The sequence below is a fragment of the Callospermophilus lateralis genome, chromosome 3, assembly GCF_048772815.1.
Source record: "Callospermophilus lateralis isolate mCalLat2 chromosome 3, mCalLat2.hap1, whole genome shotgun sequence".
NCBI classification, from domain to species: Eukaryota; Metazoa; Chordata; class Mammalia; order Rodentia; family Sciuridae; genus Callospermophilus; species Callospermophilus lateralis.
This window is the reverse complement of record NC_135307.1, coordinates 114727790-114746164: the sequence shown is the minus strand read 5'-3', so window position 1 is coordinate 114746164 and position 18375 is coordinate 114727790. Positions and strand designations below refer to the sequence as shown.

General features: G+C 40.4%; 1 protein-coding gene across 2 annotated transcripts in view; it reads right to left on the bottom strand.

Annotated features, from left to right (window-relative positions):
- Thsd4 (thrombospondin type 1 domain containing 4) overlaps positions 1-18375 on the bottom strand; it is a 598160-nt gene that overhangs the window by 26995 nt on the left and 552790 nt on the right. For both annotated transcript variants that reach the window (XM_077109034.1, XM_076848675.2), the window contains 2 exons: positions 3746-3921; positions 1178-1274 (listed from right to left, as the gene is read on the bottom strand). In XM_077109034.1, coding sequence (XP_076965149.1) covers positions 1178-1274; positions 3746-3921 — 273 coding nt within the window. The remainder of the gene's footprint in view (positions 1-1177; positions 1275-3745; positions 3922-18375) is intronic.

Here is an 18375-nt window from a genome sequence, read left to right as displayed (position 1 = left end):
ATAATAGCACAGGATAGTCACACAGGCCAATCTGAGGTCACTGCTCAGGCATGGAACCTGGACAAATAACTCAGTCTCCTGAAGCTTCCATTCCCTTGCTCTTAAATTGAGGCTAATGATAGCAGCTGCCTCTGAACTCTATTGGGAGACCTCAGAGCCTGGACCCAGTGCATGTGAGAGATCAGTCTTTGGCATTTCCAGTCTCCTTCTGGGTGGTGGGCTCACTCATCACCTGGTGGGGCCATGTCTGCAGAGAGCAGCACCATACCCAGCACCACCACCCTGTCTACCAGCAACACCCCTAGGAAGCAGCAGGGTGGATCATTTGGTGTGAGCCTTGTGATCCTGTTTTAATAGGTCAACTGTTATTAACAGAAGCATCAGGGGACCAAGAGAAATGGCATGTGGAAGACAGGTAATCCACCCTGCCCCCATACAGGACCACGGCCTACTTCTTGGAACCTGTGATATATGTTACTTCATATGGCAAAAGAGACTTTGAGGATATGATTAAAGATTTTGAGATGAAGTGATTATCTGGGAGGGGGCTATCTAATCTTAAAGGTCCTTGAAAAGGAAAGAGCCAGGAGGATGAGACTTAAAGGAGATGTGATGGTGGAAGAGGGCTAGAGTCAGAGAGATCTGAAGGTGCTACTGTCTGGTTTGGAGGTGGAGGAAGGGGCCAGGAACCAAGGAAGGCAGTGGGCTCTTCAGGCTGCACAAGCCAAGGGAATGGGTTCTCCCCTGGAGCATCCAGAGTGAGTCTGGCCCTGGCCCTGCTGACACCTTGACTCTGGCCCAGTGAAATCCTTTTCAGACTTCTGACCTCTGAAACTGTGAGACAGTAAATTTGTCTCACCCCGAGTCACTAAGTTGGAGGTAATTTGCTTCAGTTGCTGTAGGAAATTAATGTGAGACATCTCAAAATGCCGGACTAGAAAGGCAGACTTGGATGTTTACCTTGTTTTTGAATCAAGTGAACAAAATGGTCTTATTAGTAAGGCTTACACCAGTGGTGAATTATGCTGCGATAGTAAGGCCCACTGACTTTGAAACGTGGGATCATGGTTTTCTACGTTTTTACAAAGAGAGCAAGAGACAGAGAGAGGAGGCAAGAAGAGGAGAGGCCTTTAAAAGGAAGTGTCCCAGTGCTTGGTGGTAAAACAAGGGATTTTACCTGGTCTCCTGTGAGGCGGCACCTGTGGGCTGATGGCATTGGTTCCCATGATGACATACTCATAGTGGACTCCTGGGTTGGGTTGCTGGTGTATCATCTGATGGCAGAAAAGTCAGTGTCACTGCTGTGGCACACATGTGCATCCCCTTTCCTGCTGACGTGGGTTACAATAGTACGAGTGGTGCTATTGCCACATGAGAAGGTTCATTCACATCTAGTAATGTTAGTGACCCTGTGGCAGATGAAACCAAACTATTTCCAGAGGGCTTCTCATCATTTGAGGAATGAAGAACTTGATTCTTGAGCAGATCTGGAGCAAACTAGGCTGAGAGTCAAGATTTTATAAATACCACATAGGAAGCCAAATCTTTTTGTTGGCTGCCAGCCATTCTAGGCCATGGCATTGCATTTGCTCTGTGCTCCCTACATGTCCCACATAGATAAATATGTTTCCACTGCAGGAGAACCTGTTTGAACACTAGGTGGTGAGACATACAAACAAGGATGAAACCTCCTTGGCAGAGCAGGCCTGGAGCATTAAGTTTCTTTAAAGTCCTCTACTTGGTCAGGGAGACTAGCTCAATCTATCCCTTGTTGGCTTTCTGCATCCCACCCCTTTTTCATTTATGGAAAGTTCTAGAATCACAAAGAGATGGGATCAGAAAACTGGTTCATAAGGGAAGTAAGTCTTCTTGGGTTATATTCTTTCAGGAACCAGTGACAAAGAGACAGGACAGCAAGCAGGAAGCTACTGGAAGTCAGCCCTGGAAGAGTATCTGGGATGGAAACACAACCTCTGTGAGCAGGGCCTGTGGAGTAAGCGCCCCCTATTGTCTTTGGAGCATAAAGTCCTAATGCCCGTGGCTGTCACGGTGGGGTGGGGGGAGGTGGGGGGAGGCAGGGCTTGGGCTCAATGAAGCAACAGAATGAGGATTTACAGTATTTGAGCCAAGCAAGGAGACGCTGCCATGTTTGATGAAGTGGCTGTCTATCTGGCCATCTGTGATCTAGAGCAAGTCTCTGAATCCCACAGTTTTTGATTTCTTCATCTGGAGAAAAGAGGAGGTGAGAGTCCAGTTGGTTTCTTAGGTCCTGTGTTCCTATGGTACTGCTGACTGGCTCCAGCACAGGGTGTGGGGAATGTGAGGGGGTGGGGGGATCCTGTGCCTGTCCTTCCTATTTATGTAATCATGCCATCATCTCTCACCCCCGCCTCCTTGTGGAGTGGGTCTCCATCCCATCAGTCACCCAGAGGTAGGCCGACATGAAAAGCACTGGGCTTCCTACACCACGAATCCATCCCAACTCATGAGTGTTGTGTGGGAATATGGTAGTGAGCACAGAGCCCTGAAGGACACAGTTGTGTGACTGTGGGTTCCTGTTCTCTACCCCATCCCCCTCACCTACACACTCTGTTATTGCCCCCATTCCTCTCCTGCCTCTTCTGCCAGTCCAAGCCTTGTCCTGTTTATGAAATTATTGTTGGCCGCCTTTCCAAGACCACCCACAGCAGGCCTTTCACAACCCCAGTCTCTGATACCATTTCAAATTTAACCAGAGTGAACCCACCAAGTGGATAGCTTTAAAAAAAAACCAAAAAAACCCAAATTGACTATAACAAGGCTTTCTTTGTAATTTCTAGTCCACTACATAGACCCAAGAGGAATGGACACAGAACTGTAGAGTTGAAGAAATAATCACAATGCAATTAATTATATTTCTAAAACTCTGACACAGCAAATATTATGTAGACCAGCAAGGCTTTGGGGACAGAGTATGTATATTTATTGGTGAGCTCATTCTTTTTTTTTTTTTTTCTTTTTTCTTTCTTTCTTTCTTTCTTTCTTTCTTTTTTTTTTTTTGTGAGCTCATTCTTTTTACCCAAACATAATTTTAAGCTTTTATTTCTGGTCATCCTTTATTTCCTGATCTTTTCAGGAGACTGGATTCTAGTTGTTTCTTTTTTTAAAAAACAGGGATCTTTAAAAACTGTTTGGCAACTTGATATTCTAGTTTTAAGTAAAGTAGATCACAGTTCTCCTTTGTGAAGTGGGGAACTTCTAGTAAACCTCGAGACTGTTGCTCTAAGCTTTATCGTTTCATCTGGAGGGGTCTGGAGCGCTGGATTCTTCATTTGCTTTAGCAGAGTTTGAAGAGGGCTGGGAGCTGTGAGCGGTCTTGCATTTGGCATTTGCTTTCTTTTGCCGTGAAAAGAAAACATGCCAAATTAGCTTGAGGAGGGAAGTGCCTGGAGGAGATCCAGTGCTCATGAAATAAAGGATATGTTTGCCTCTGATTTGGTTCAACAAGTAAAATTGGTTTTACTGGGTCAATAAACTCTGAGAGTACCAAGCATCTGGTAGAGTTTAAAGTTTCTATGAGCGGGGTACGTTCAGGGGTAAATGACAGCCATGAGTGCCAAGCGTTGAAGGGGTACCTCCAACAAGCTCCACGCAAATGATTTTATTGAGCCCGAGGAATGATTTATTGCTTATTTGCCCTAAGTGTGTTCTTTGGAAGCAACCAGATACAAAGTCTAGAGAACAGCCCAGCACCATCTGTACTCACATAGACATCTAAGATTTCGTTCGTGGGACCTTCGGCCAAAAAGGACTCGCCAGCCGTGCTCGAGATCTCATTGGGACGCTTGTAGGTGAACATGGTCCCTCCGCCCTCGTATTTCCCAGGACGGTCAATCGCCCAGTTCCCATTGATGATGGAGCGGCCAGAACGACTTCGTAAGGCTGTGGAGGAAAACGAGAGCCACTCAGATGAGTCCCTCAGATGGGTCCTCCAGAAACTGAGCTCACCCCCCCAGCTGCTGGCCTATTCCTCCGTCCAGGGTTTTGTCCTGGTCCCTCTCTGGGCCGCGTTCTTCCACACCCCCGACCAGCGCCAGGCGTGGAGAACACCTCCCTCAGGCTTCCCCGACTTTACCCGCTCCGTTTCCCTCTACCACTTGGAGTTAGTATAGGCCCGGAGGATGGGAGTGGTTAGGAGAAAAGGATGCAGAAAGGGAGAAGGAAAGAAGAAAGTTAGGGGTGGGAGACAAGAAGAGGGAGAAGGGCCACAAAGTTGAATTATATGCCATTATCTAGGTGAGAGGTTGCATGTGGGCCACCCAGTCGCTGATTTTAGCCTGTAGATGGGCTTGTTGTGGCTTATGTAGTCTTTCTTTCTTTTAAAATAAGCCCAAATTTGAGAATTGAGAGGTTTACACAAAAATTTAGAGTTCTGTTTTTTCCTGCGAAGCAGGAAGACATGTTAGCATTGGCTCCACGTTCCCTCCTGACAACATTGCTAAGCAGACTTATTCTCATTTTTTCAGATATGGGTTCAGAGATGCGAGGGGACTTGTTGTAGTTCACCAGGACCAGAGTGACAGATCTGTGCTTTGGAATCCACACTCAGGAAGCAGGTGATAAAGGAGAAAAGGGGCAAGGAACAAGGTGTTTAGATCAGTGGAGAAGAAAGTAGAATTTCCTCAGATGCATCTGACACATTGAAAATGGGAAGCCAATGGTGGATTGGGCTGAGAGATGTTCCTGTTTTAATTTTTTAATAGTTTTTTTTTTTTAAATTATTTTTTAGCTTTAGGTGGACACAATATCTTTATTTTATTTTTATGTAGTGCTAAGGATTGAACCCAGTGCCTCATGCATGCCAGGCGAACGTGCTAATACTTGAGCCATATCCCCATCCCCTAATAGTTGTTTTTTTAAAAATAGTTGGATAGAAAGCCTTTATTTTATTTATCTTTTTAATGTGATGTTGAGGATTGAACCCAGTGCCTCACACATGCTAGGCAAGTGCTCTGCCACTGAGCCACAACCCCAGCCACAAGATGTTTCAGTTTTAAAAGCCATATACATAGTGGCCCCAGGATGGCCACTGGTTCCTTGTACCTTCATTTTACAGAATAATTAATTTAACTTTTTATAATTTAGTATAAAAAATTTTGTCCATAAAAGTAGAGAGAATAATACAATAAATCCTTACATATACATCAACAAGCTTCAACAATGATCAACTCATAGCTTATCTTGTTTCACTTTGCAAATTCCAGATCTTATTTATCCTTAAATCTTTCAGTAGGTATCACAAAAATATAAGGATTCTTTCTTTGTCAAACCCACTTTCGGCAGGATTTCTATGATGGGTCTTCCCAGAGACCAGACCTGCACAGGCAGAAGCTTCATGAGGGTGCAGAAGGGTCTCCAAACTCAGGCATCTTCCCCTGCACACACCACCCTTGGCTGGCTTGTTGCCATGGATACTGGGAGAGCACAGGTAGGGAGCTCAGAATACTGTGTTATAAAATCAATTCAACTTATTGAGTGGCAAAGAAGAGTCAGGGGTGAAGATGAGGAAGGACAGGTTTGAAACTGTTTTTTTTTTTTTTTAATTAAAACAATTAAAAATAATGTCCCCATTATTTTGCTGAAAAAAATCAAATAAATGTCACCAAGGCCTCTATGCTGCTAAACCCAGTGGTTATTTTTGAGGTCTCATTTTCCTAGATGAAGGAGAGGCCTTGAGCTCTGCTTCATTCGACTGCAACACTCTCCTGTTGGATTCTGGGACCCTGCATTCAGCTTGCTTTCCTCCTGCTCTGAGCCTGTCTGGTTTTCTGTTTCATTGTTCTCTAAGTGTTAGAGTTCCTTAGGATTAAGAGTAGACCTGTCATGGGCACTGAATTCTTTTTCTGAGCAATTTCATTTATGCCACTGCTTTAATTAGTATATGCCAGTGACTTCCAAATTTAGTTCCCAGACTTTGCCTCTGGCTCCAGACTTTTACATCTAATTGCCTTCTTGACAGCTTCATTTTGGGTGTCTTAAGGCTGAACCCATGCTGGACCTTTCAGTTTCTGATCCGAGGAAATGTATCATCATCTGTCTAACCAGAAACTCAGGAAATATCATAGGCCCAGTCTCTCTTTTTAACATCTTGTATCTAATCCATCTTAAAAATTTTATTTAATCTCCTCCATATTGCTTGAACCATCTACTTCTCTTCATGTCCACTTCCATAATTCAGGGCCAAGATACTATTACATCTTATTCAGACTCATTCAAGAACCTAATTGTTCTTCCTATTTTCTTCTTCTCAGTCAGACAAGATTTCTTTATTCTTTTCAGAATTCAGATTGGATTACCAACTATGGCTTAAGCTCCTTGAATGACTTTCATTAAATCTCAGGGGTAAAAATAAAGCAAGCCCCACTGCTGTAGCCCCAGGCTCCCCTGTCTCTCAGTGCTCTGTTCTACTTATCAGCTCATCAAAGACATCATGTTTTCTCCACAGTGCTGTCCCTTTTTTCTGGAAATTCTGCATCAACTCCAAATCCAGTTCATTCCTTAGATATTGGCTGTCCTGGGGAGGTTTTTTCCCATCCTGTCCAGTCTGCATCTTCCCTGGTATGCTCTATGAGATGCAAGAGGCTTCCTTCAAGGCCTTTAACTCAGTTTGCATATAAATCTATCCGCATAACTATTTGATTAATGTTTATTTCCCAGGACATTGTAAGCTCCAAAAGGGCAAAGACTGTGGTGTTTATTCATTGTTACAGTTCTAAGGCTCAGCACAGTGCTCACATAATAGGAACTTAATATATATTTGCCAAAAATGGTAGAATGCTCAAATGATAGACAGGCCAAGAAAGATAAGTAGGCAATTCACAGAAAACCAGGTACAAGTATACTACAAGCAAACAAAAAGTCGTTTTGCCTTACATATAATTTAAGAAATGTAAATCAAAATCTTGTTTATAGCCAAAGCAATCCTTAGCAAGAAGAGTGAAGACATTTTGACCCACCAGATTGGCAAATATTAAAAAAAATTACTATTGCCAGTGCTGAACCTATCTAGCCATGCTGGAGATCAATTTGGTTACACTAGTAAAACTTTAAATGTCCACACACTTTGATGCAAGAATTCTACTTCCTCTAGTGATAACCTTTTGTAAGTATACAAAAATATTTTATTTCTTTTAAAAATTTAATTAATTAATTCTAATTATGCATATATGACAGCAGAATGAATTTTGATTCATTGTACATTGCAGCACAATTTTTCATTTCTCTGGTTGTACATGATGTAGTGACACCCATATGTGCAGTCATACATGTACCTAGGGTCATAATGTCCATCTCATTCAACCATCTTTCCTGCCCCCATACTTCTTCCCCACCCTCCCTCCCTTTGCCCAAAGTTCCTCCATTTTCTCCATCCCCCCCCCCCCACATTATGGATCAGCATCCACTTATCAGAACGTTTGGCCTTTGGTTTTTTGGGATTGGCTTACTTCACTTAGCATGGTATTCTCCAACTCCATCCATTTACCTGCAAATGCCATAATTTTATTCTCTTTTAATGCTGAGTAATATTCCACTGGGTATATATATATCTCAAGTTTCTTTATCCATTCATCTATTGTAGGACATCTAGGTTTGTTCCATAGTTTAGCTATTGTGAATTGAGCTGCTATAAACATTGATCTGGTTGTGTTACTATAATATATTGATTTTAAGTCCTTTGGATATAGACTGAGGAGTGGGATACCTGGGTCAAATGGTGGTTTTTCAAGTTTTCAAAGGAATCTCCATACATGCTTTCCAGATTGGTTGCACCAATTTGCAGTCCCACCAGCAATGCATGAGTGTGCCTTTTCCCCCCACATCCTTGCCAACACTTACGTTCATAACTGCCATTCTGACTGGTGTGAGATGAAATCTTATAGTATTTTTGATTTGCATTTCTCTAATTACTATAGGTGTTGAACATTTTTTCATATATTTGTTGATCGACTGTATATCTTCTTCTGAGAAGTGTCTGTTCAGCTCCTTAGCCCATTTATTGATTAGGTTGTTTGTTTTTTTGGTGTTTTTTGAGTTCTTTGTATATCCTGAAGATTAGTGTTCTATTTAACATGCGTGTGGCAAAAATTTGCTCCCAAAATGTAGGTTCTCTCTTCACTCATTGATTGTTTCTTTGGCTGAGAAGAAGCTTTTTAGTTTGAATCCATCCCACTTATTGATTCTTGATTTTTTTTCTTACACTTTAAGAGTCCTGTTAAGGAAGTCAGGGCCTAATCCTACATGATGAAGATTTGGGCCTACTTTTTCCTCTATTGGGCATAGGGTCTCTTGTCTAATTACTAGGTCCTTGATCCACTTTGAATTGAGTTTTGTGCATGGTGAGAGATAAGGGTTTATTTTCATTTTGCTGCATATGAATTTCCAGTTTCCCCAGCTCCATTTGTTGAAGAGGCTATCTTTTCTCCAATGTATGTTTTTGGCACCTTTGTCTAGTAAGCGATAACTGTATTTATCTGGGTTTGTCTATGTGTTTTCTATTCTGTACCATTGGTCTACATATCTATTCTGGTGCCAATACCATGCCATTTTGCTACTATAGTTTGAAGTATAGTTTAAGGTCTGGTATTGTGATGCCTCCTGCTTCACTCTTCTTGCTAAGGATTGTTTTGGCTATTCTGAGTCTCTTATTTTTCCAAGTGAATTTCATGATTGCCTTTTCTATTTCTATAAGGAATAATGTTGGGATTTTAATTGGAATTGCGTTGAATCTGTATAGCATCAAATCTATAGTTTTGGTTAGTATGGCCATTCTGACAATATTAATTCTGCCTATCCAAGAGCATGGGAGGTCTTTCCATTTTCTAAGGTCTTCTTCAATTTCTTTCTTTAGTGTTCTATGATTTTTCATTGTAGAGGTCTTTCACCTCTTTTGTTAAATTGATTCCCAAGTATTTTTTTTTTGAGGCCATTGTGAATGGGGTAGTTTTCCTAATTTCTCTTTCAGAGGATTCATCACTGATGTAGAGAAATACATTTATTTTATGGGTATTGATTTAATATCTAATATCCTGCTACTTTGCCAAATTAATTTATTAATTCTAGAATTTTTCTGGTGGAGTTTTTTGGATCCTCTAAGTATGGAATCATGTCATCAGCAAATAATGATAGTTTGAGTTCTTCTTTTCCTATTCATATCCCTTTAATTTCTTTCATCTGTCTAATTAATCTGACTTGAGTTTCAAGGACTATGTTGAATAGAAGTGGTGAAAAGAGGACATCCCTATCTTGTTCTAGTTTTTAGAGGGAATGCTTCCAATTTTCTCCATTTAGAATGATGTTGGCCTTAGTTTTAGTATAGATAGCTTTTATAATGTTGAGGTATGTTCCTATTGCCCCTAGTTTTTCTAGTATTTTGAACATGAAAGGATGCTGTATTTTGTCAAATGCTTTCTCCGCATCAATTGATATAATCATATTATTCTTATCTTCAAGTCTATTGATGTCATGATTAAATTTATTGATTTCCATATGTTGAACAAACCTTGCATCCCTGAAATGAACCTGACTTGATCATGGTGCACTATTTTAAAAATATATTTTTGTATGCAATTTGCCAGAATTTTTGCATCTATATTCATCAGAGATATTGGTCTGAAATTTTCTTTCCTTGATGTGTTTTTGCCTGGTTTTGGTATCAGGATGATACTAGCTTCTTAGAATGAGTTTGGAAGGGCTCCCTCCTTTTCTATTTCATGGAATAATTTGAGGAGTAATGGTATTAATTCTTTGTAGATCTTGCAGAAATCAGCTGTGAATCTGACTGGTCCCAGGATTTTCTTGGTTGGTAGGCTTTTGATAGTGTCTTCTATTTCCTTGCTTGAAACTGATCTGTTTAAATTGTGTATGTCCTCTTGACTCAGTTTGGGTTGATCCTATGCCTCTAGAAATTTGTTGGTGTCGTCCAGGTTTTCTATTTTACTGGAGTATAAATTTTGAAAATAGCTTCTAATTGTCTTTTGTATTTCAATAGTGTCTGTTGTGATATTTTTTAATCACAAATTTTTAATAATTTGAGTTTTCTCTCTTCTTTTTGTTAGGGTGGCTAAGGGTTTGTCAATTTTATTTATTTTTTCAAAAACCCAGCTTTTTGATTTGTCAATATTTTGAATTTTTTCTTTTGTTTCAATTTCATTGATTTCTGTCCTGATTTTAATTATTTCCTGTCTTCTACTACTTTTGGTATTGGTCTGTTCTTTTTCTAGGGGTTTGAGATATAATGTCAGGCAATTTATTTGTTGGCTTTTTATTCTTTTAATAAATGAGCTTAATGCAATGAACTTTCCTCTTTGCACTGCCTTCATAGTGTCCCAGAGATTTTATTAAGTTGTATTGGAATTTTCATTTCCCTCTAAGAATTTTTTTTATTTCCTTCCTGTTGTCTTTGGTTGTCCATGTATAATTCAATAGCATATTGTTTAGTCTCCAGGTGTTGGAGTAGCTTCTATTTTTTATTTTATCATTGATTTCTAATTTCATTCCATTATGGTCAGATAGAATGCAGGGTAATATCTCTATTTTTTTTGTATTTGCTAAGACCTGCTTTGTGGCATAACATGTGGTCTATTTGGGAGAAGAATCCGTGAGCTGCTGAGAAGAAAGTGTATTTGCTTTTTGACAGATGGAATATTCTATATGTCTGTTAAGTCTAAATTATTGATTGTTTTATTGAGTTCTCTAGTTTCTTTGTTTAGTTTTTGTTTGAAAGATCTATCCAGTGGTGACAGAGGTGTATTATAGTCACCCAGTATTATTATGTTGTGGTTTATTTGGTTCTCATATTTGAGAAGTGTTTGTTTGATATACACAAATGCCTCATTGTTTGGGACATAGATATTTATAATTGTTATGTCTTGTTGATGTATAAATCCCTTAAGCAGTATGAAATGTCATTTTTTTTTTATCCCTTTTCACTAGCTTTAGTTTGAAGTGCATGTTATTTGATATGAGGATGAAAACCCCTGCTTGTTTACGGGGTCCATGTGAGTGGTACCTTTTTTTTTTTTTACCACCCTTTTACCTCCAGTCTGCGGATGAATCTCTTGAAGGTAGAATATTGTTGGGTTTTTTAAAAAAATCCAGTCTGTCAGTCTATGCCCTTTAGTTGATGAGTTTAGGCTGTTTACATTCAGGGTTATTATTGAAATATGATTTGTATTCCCAGACATTTTGGTTTATTTTTGGTTTTTAACTTGACTTGGTTTCTCCTTTGCTTGACCTTTTCTTTATTGTAGTTCTTCCCTTTGCTGATTTTCATTGTTGTTTTTCATTTCCTCCTTGTGGAATATTTTGCCGAGAATGCTCTGTAGTGCGGGTTTTCTTGCTATGAATTTTTAAAACTTTTGTTTATCATGAAAGGTTTTTATTTCTTAATCAAATTTGAAGCTTAGTTTTGCTGGATATAAGTTTCTTGGTTGGCATCCATTTTCTTTCAGAATATGTTGTTCAGTATATGTTGTTCCAGGATCTCTTGGCTTTGAGAGTCTGAGTTGAAAAATCGGCTGAGATCTGAATTGGTCTCTCCCCCTATACATAATCTGTTTCCTCTCTTATGGCCTTTAAGATTCTATGCTTATTCTGTATGCTAGGCATTTTCATTATAATGTGACTTGGTGTAGATCTGTTGTAATTTTTACATTCAGTGTCCTGAAAGCTTCTTGTATTTGATTTTCCAATTCACTCTTCATGTTTGGGAAATTTTATGATATTATTTCCATTGAAGAGATTGTGCATTCCTTTGGTTTGAATCTCTGTACCTTCCTCTATCCCAATAAATCTTAGATTTGGTCTTTTGATCCTATCCCATAATTCTTGGATGTTCTGTCCATGGCTTTTTATCATTTTCACTTGTGTGGCCAACTTTATTTTCAAGATAGTATATTTTGTATTCATTATCTGATATTCATCTTCCATGTGATCTAGTCTGTTAGTGATGCTTTCTATTGAGTTTTTAAATTTGGTTTATTGTTTCCTTCATTTCAAGGATTTCTGATTTTTTTTTTCAGAATCTCTATCTCTTTCTTGAAATAATCTTTTGCTACCTGTATTTGCTCCCTTATCTCTTTGTTGGTGTGATCAGTTGTTGCCTGTATTTGTTCTCTAATCTCATTGATGGAGTGATCAATTTTTGCCTGTATTTGCTCTCTTATGTCTTTATTTAATTTGCAGATCATTTTAATTACATACATTCTGAACTCCTTCTCTGACACTTCAATCAACTGTGCTGTCAATGGATTCCACTATTGAAGTATCTTGGTTTGTTTGGGGCACTTTCTTTTTTTTTTCTTTTTTTCTTTTTTATTTATTCATTTATTTTTTTATTGGTTGTTCAAAACATTACAAAGCTCATGACATATCATCTTTCATACATTTGACTCAAGTGGGTTATGAACTCCCATTTTTACCTGTTTGGGGCACTTTCTTCCCTTGTTTTTCCATGTTGTCTATGTGTCTTCCTTTCTTGCAGTACAGATCTCAGGTATTACGTTTTTACCTGTAATCTTATAGTTTCCCTGAAGATTACCAGTACCTCCCCTTGGTGTTGGCTTCTAGTCCCTAGCCGGTGTCCCAAGATGGATGCTACTGTAACTAAAGGTGGTGGCAGCGATAGTAGAGGTAATTCAAGATAGCAGTGAGGGTGTCCCAAGATGGATGCAACCACTTTCAGAGATGGAGCTAAAAGGGTGGACCTTACAATGGCTTTGGGCTGCCTGTTTGGAGATGCAGCTGCTTCCAGGCCCTGAATGTTGTCCCAAGGTGGAGGCTACTACATGGGGAGGACTATGGCGATGGCTGCGGTGTCCCAAGATGGAGGCAGGCTGGGGGAGCAACATGTTGGTGAATGAGGAGTCCCAGGATGGTCTTCCATTCTGAACAGGGACGGTCTTGGGTCTGGGCTCTCATTCAGGTCAGTGGGGGAAGTTCTGGTCTGACCTGGGCCAGGGCTCTGGTGTGGGTCAGTGGGTGGGAGAGGTGGTCCTGGGCCTATTCTGGGCCTGGGCTCCTGCAGGTGTCAGCGGGGGGTGGTCCTAGGCCTGGGCTCTGGTGTGGGTCTTCAGGTTGGCAGGGGCGGTCCTGAGCCTGACCTGAGTCTGGGCTCCCATGAGGGTCTGTGGGGGTGATCCTAGCTACAAAAATATTTTCAATGAAGATGTTCTTTACAGTTTTTTTTTAAAATACAGAAAACCAAAAACAACTTAAATGCCCATCAATAAAAGAGTGCTCAAATAAATTGTAATGTTAGATATCCACAAAATGAACCAAGTGGCCTTAAAAAGGATGAGATGATATGTGGACATGGGTGTGGAAAGAACTCTGTGATACATTTTAAAATGAAACAGTGTTTTTGATATGACCCCATTTGTGCATACTTTTATATAAAAGCATATACATAATATAAACATAGAACTATTTAGAAAAGTCTGGTTATAACACTGTTAATATTTGGGGATGGGAACTGGTACTTAGGTAGGGATGGGGATGAGAAAGGAGACATTTATTTCCCATTTTGTCATTTTACCACCATTTAAAATTTTTTTCCTATATGCATGTATTACCTTCATTAAAACTTAAACATTTTTAATTGCTATAAAGGACATGGTCCAAGCAGAAATACTCCTGTGGGGTATAGTCATTTTCCCCCTTTTTTATAGCTTCTCCTTAAAATCCAATTCACAACATTAAAAGCTTTGAATTGAGGTAGTTTCTGGCTAAGATTTTATTGCTGGGAAAGGCAATAGTGTAGAAGAGGTTATTATTTGGAAACTAAAAAGTCCATTAAAGATCTATTTGAAATACTAACAGGAGAAAGCTGCAGGAGCTATCCTAGGAAATAAAAAAGTGAGACCCTGAACCTTCTTACCATTGACTACTCTTATCCACACATCCTCTCTAAAGGGTTAGATGAATATTTAGCCAGACAATAGCAAATGATTTTAAAATCACATTTTCAGCAAATGTGGTCCCAATTCCACATGCCATGGGCTGCTTCTGAAACCGTTCCAAACCTAGCCCCCACCTGGTCTTGCATATAGAAAACAGCTGCATCTATAATTTATGTGTCTGTAAGCAGTTCCAGGGCCTGTAATGGTGTCCAGAAAGTCCTCGCAAAAGATGCAGGTGGCCTGTGGCTCTTGCTAGAGGGTGTGTTCAGTGAAGACCAAGCTTTGGTACAGGCTGATCAAGAGGTAAAAATAGCTTTGTCAATGTGAGGAAATCTTTACTTTGGCTTGACATTTGGGTTTCATTCCAGTTTTAGTAGTTAGTTCTGGGCATATATTTTGGGCCTAAATATCTGTATCAACAGACCCCTTCTCTAAGAACCATATAGGAATAGTTTGTACATGTAAGCACTGATTCTCATACCCTTGATGCCACAATCTTAGTGCCCACTATAGATGATGACCAAACCCTTTGCTCCCACAGCCAGACGAAGAAGGTGATTTCCTTTTACAGACAGATCTTTGTGAACTAGCTATCTGTTTCTTCCTTTGAGAAATAAAGGTTAAATTCTTCCTAGTGACAAAAATCCCAAGCTTCTTAATGTTTCAGCAGTTCTATCAGGGAAGTAGCAGATATAATGTCCAAATCCAAGGTCAAAGTGGTCACACGCCACTGGCCACTGTCACAATGGTGACTGAAGTCCTGGAGCCTGGTTCCTTTGTCATTATGGTCTGGTCCACAAGCCCCCATGGAAGCCTACACATAGGCATGCACTCAAGTGACTCAGACAGCTAAACTGGGAAGCCTGAAAATGGAATATAACTATTAACTTCATATGACCGCCTTGGAGGGGTCTATGGATTCCATCTTTATTTTAACAACTTCCAACAGATATTTAGCATTTCCTTCTGTTATGAATGTCAGCAAAAAACTATAAGTATATGCAGTACTATGACTTTTGCCATCAGTATTAAATATGTTATAGATATTTTGAAATCTTATTTAAAACTCATCACTACTTTGAAATTACAATAATTATTAGACCCTCCAGGGTGACTCTTATTTTAATGTTAAAAAACCAAGTTAATTTATAGCAAAATTTCTTTTTAAAAATATTTTTATAATTATATTTCGATATACTTGGTTTCCTTTGCACTTTTCCATATTTTATGCTGTGAATTTGAGCATCGTCCATAGATTGCCAAGGAATCTTGGTCACCTGGGAACATTCCTATTTAAGAATTCTAATCTAAAAATTGTCCTCTTATCCTCTGGACCAACATGGTAAGTACATGCAATGATGCATAAAAATTCTTTTTAAGGCAAAAAAGCAAATGTATCTTCTGATATAGATTGGGTCCAGTTTGATATAAGGTCCAAATCATGGTTTCTGGTAAACATGTATGCACACCTATCACACAGCAATCTTTCAGTTTGGATTCACTTTGGCATCCTAAGTTAGGTAAACTTGAACCTGAGTGATTTTCTACACTGTGATGTCACATATTTGGATGGAAATCAGAGAGTACCAGAGAAAGAAGGTTGCCTTTCTTTCTGGCATTCTATAACCTTAGGTTGGGAGGGGTTGACTTAAAGGGAAACACCAAGGCTTTGTTCTTATTTCATTGCTGAATTAGAGCTAGGTATGGCTAGTTCTTACTCCTTAAACTATTTGAACATCTGATTTATTTTGTCTTCAATTTTCCTTTGAATAGTCATTGACTTTAAAGAAAGTTTGTGCATTTTAAAGTCTCAAATAAGATTCTGTGAAATAGATCCTACTTGTGGTTTAATTAAGAAAATAAATTATGCAATGAAGTGTTGGAGACTTGAAAAGGGGGGACACAGCCCATGTGTTTGGGAGCTCTGAGTCCTTGGAGTCGACACAGCATGAAGAGAGCCACGGTGACATTTCTAAGGGATGCAAAGGATCTTGGGAGGGGTGTCATTTGAGTCAGGATCTGCAGCATGGGATGTGGTTCCCCAGACAGAGGATGGGGCAGGGGCCCTGGGGACAGAAGAGACAAAGGTAGAGGCTGGAAGGTGCTGGCCTTGGAGGACTGGTGGGCTGGTATGACTGGAGAAGGTGAGTCCTGGGATGTGGAATAGGAGCCCCCGCTGAAGTGGAGGGGAAGACCTTGGCAGCCTTGATGTGTCAGTGGGGAGGCCTGGAAGGGTTTTAATCAGTGGCACCTGAGGTCTGGGTTTAGGAACTAACACAGGCTGCAGAGTAGGAAGATGGGTAGAATCTAGAGTCTGAAGTCTAAAGGTTCCTCATATCACACACAGGTCCTGGAGTAGGCAGCATCTCATCTCCCGCTCGCGGATGGCACTGTCTAGGCCACAGTCTCCTCTACAGGTTCATCTGTCCCTTGCCATGAGCAGGGAAAGTTACGTATGCACATTAGAAGTTCCAGGAGGATCATGTCTCTAATGGGTCTCTGATAGCTCAATTCCTTTAGAGATAAACCCAACATCTTTCTTGCCCCAAATTACCCTGCTTTCTGATCACCTGCTTTAAAAAAAAAAAGTTCTCCCATTCCTCAGACTCACGTTTTGGCCATCATCCTTGATGCTTCTCTATTTTTCTTCCTAGCTCGTCACCCACCAGACCATATCAGCTCCTTTAAACTGCTGCCACACTGGTCTCTGTTTCCCCTCCTGTCCAGTCACCTCTCACAGCCAGGTTGTCTTGGTTTTCCATGTGGACCATAGCAGAAGCCTTGCCATGGACCTCCCTGCATGATACCCTAGGTTAATCCTCCAGAAATACCCATTTCCTCTCGTCTCTCCTCTACTTCTAAATTTCCATGCCTAGAGAATAAAGTCCACCTTCCTCTGACTCATAGTCAAGGTCTTTTGTAATTTGACCCTAACCTGCAATCATTTCACACAGATCTCTTGTTTTGACTCAGTTAAGTATAGAAAATGATGGTGATTTATGCCTTTGCTTTTTCAAAAGTTCTACTGAGATTTTTTTCATAGGATAGGATCCTTGTCTCATTTAGTACTTGAAGACACTCAGCAGATGTTGCTGAATAATGCCCAACTCCCAGACTAATCCTGAGGGTCTTGTCCAAGTGCTTGTCATTTAACAGCACATGACTCCTGTGTCTCATGCTGTTCTCTGTTAGTGTCTATGCTCTGTCTAAGCCCTCCTGCCACCTGCTTCTAAACCTCAAGAGCAGAAAGTGGAACTCATCAGACTCTTCAGCTCATGGTGCTTTTGTTGAATGAGTTTGCCTCTCTTATTTTATTTCCCACTTTATTTTGGATTTCCTTGCCATCACCCCCTGTCAGTCTGAACAAGCAGCTATATGATGTATATAACCTACACAAATGTTACTGCTTTAAGATATGTCCTTCTGTGTCATGGACATCTAGGGGTAATCATTTTCTAATGGCTACAGGCTACTGCACAGGGTACACCTTCTTTGGTTGACCCATCCAACCTACTAGTGTGGGACTGGCTTTAAACTTTCTCTTTATGATCCCCAGTGTCAGGAAGGAACTGATACTTAATGAGAACTTGTTGGGTATTAGAAAATACCAGAAGCCAAGAGGGCTGAGTTTGAAAAACAGCAACCCCCCTCAATAGCAAGAGGAGAGGTATTTAATCAGGTTCTTCATATGCATACAAAATGCAGCAATGGATACCCAAGGAGGCCTCCTCTGGGCACCGTCAGGGAAGACAGAAGCTGTCTGAAAAATATGTCAGATATGTTGGAGGTGGGAATTCAGTTTCTCCTGCCTCCCATTCTGGTTAGTTGTGCCCCAGAGGTTCCCATGAAAGAACTGTATATTGGGATCCTACATGTGGGGATTCCAGGATTCTACAAGGTGATCAGATCACATCAGAAGAGGAAAGAAGCGCTCTGCATATTCATCAAGTGTTGAATCCCCGACAGGTGGGTGGGCCCTGCCTGACTGGGGGAAGAAGGTGATGGTGGTCAGGTGGATGGTACTCTCCTGCTGTCAGATGTGTACTTCAGCTGGACAGGGTAACTCCCTGGCCAGGCACCACCCCACAAGTACTGTCAGCTAAAGTTTAAAGTCATTTAATCGGCCCAAGAGACAAAACGACAACAACAACAACACACACACACACACACAACTTTACAAAATAGGAAAGTACTCTACCAAAACAAGAAGGAGACGGACACTCCTCACAGTTGTGCATGTTTATGTGTAACTGCAGAGCCACAAAGATACCGTACTGATTTGAATGGTGTCCTTCTAAAACTTGTGTCCATTCAGAGCCCGTGAATGTGACATTATTTAGAAACAGGGTCTTTGCAGATGAAATCAAGTGAAGATGAGATCCTACTAGATGAGTTCTAAATCCAATGTGGCTGGTGTCCTTAAGTAAGAGGGCAATTT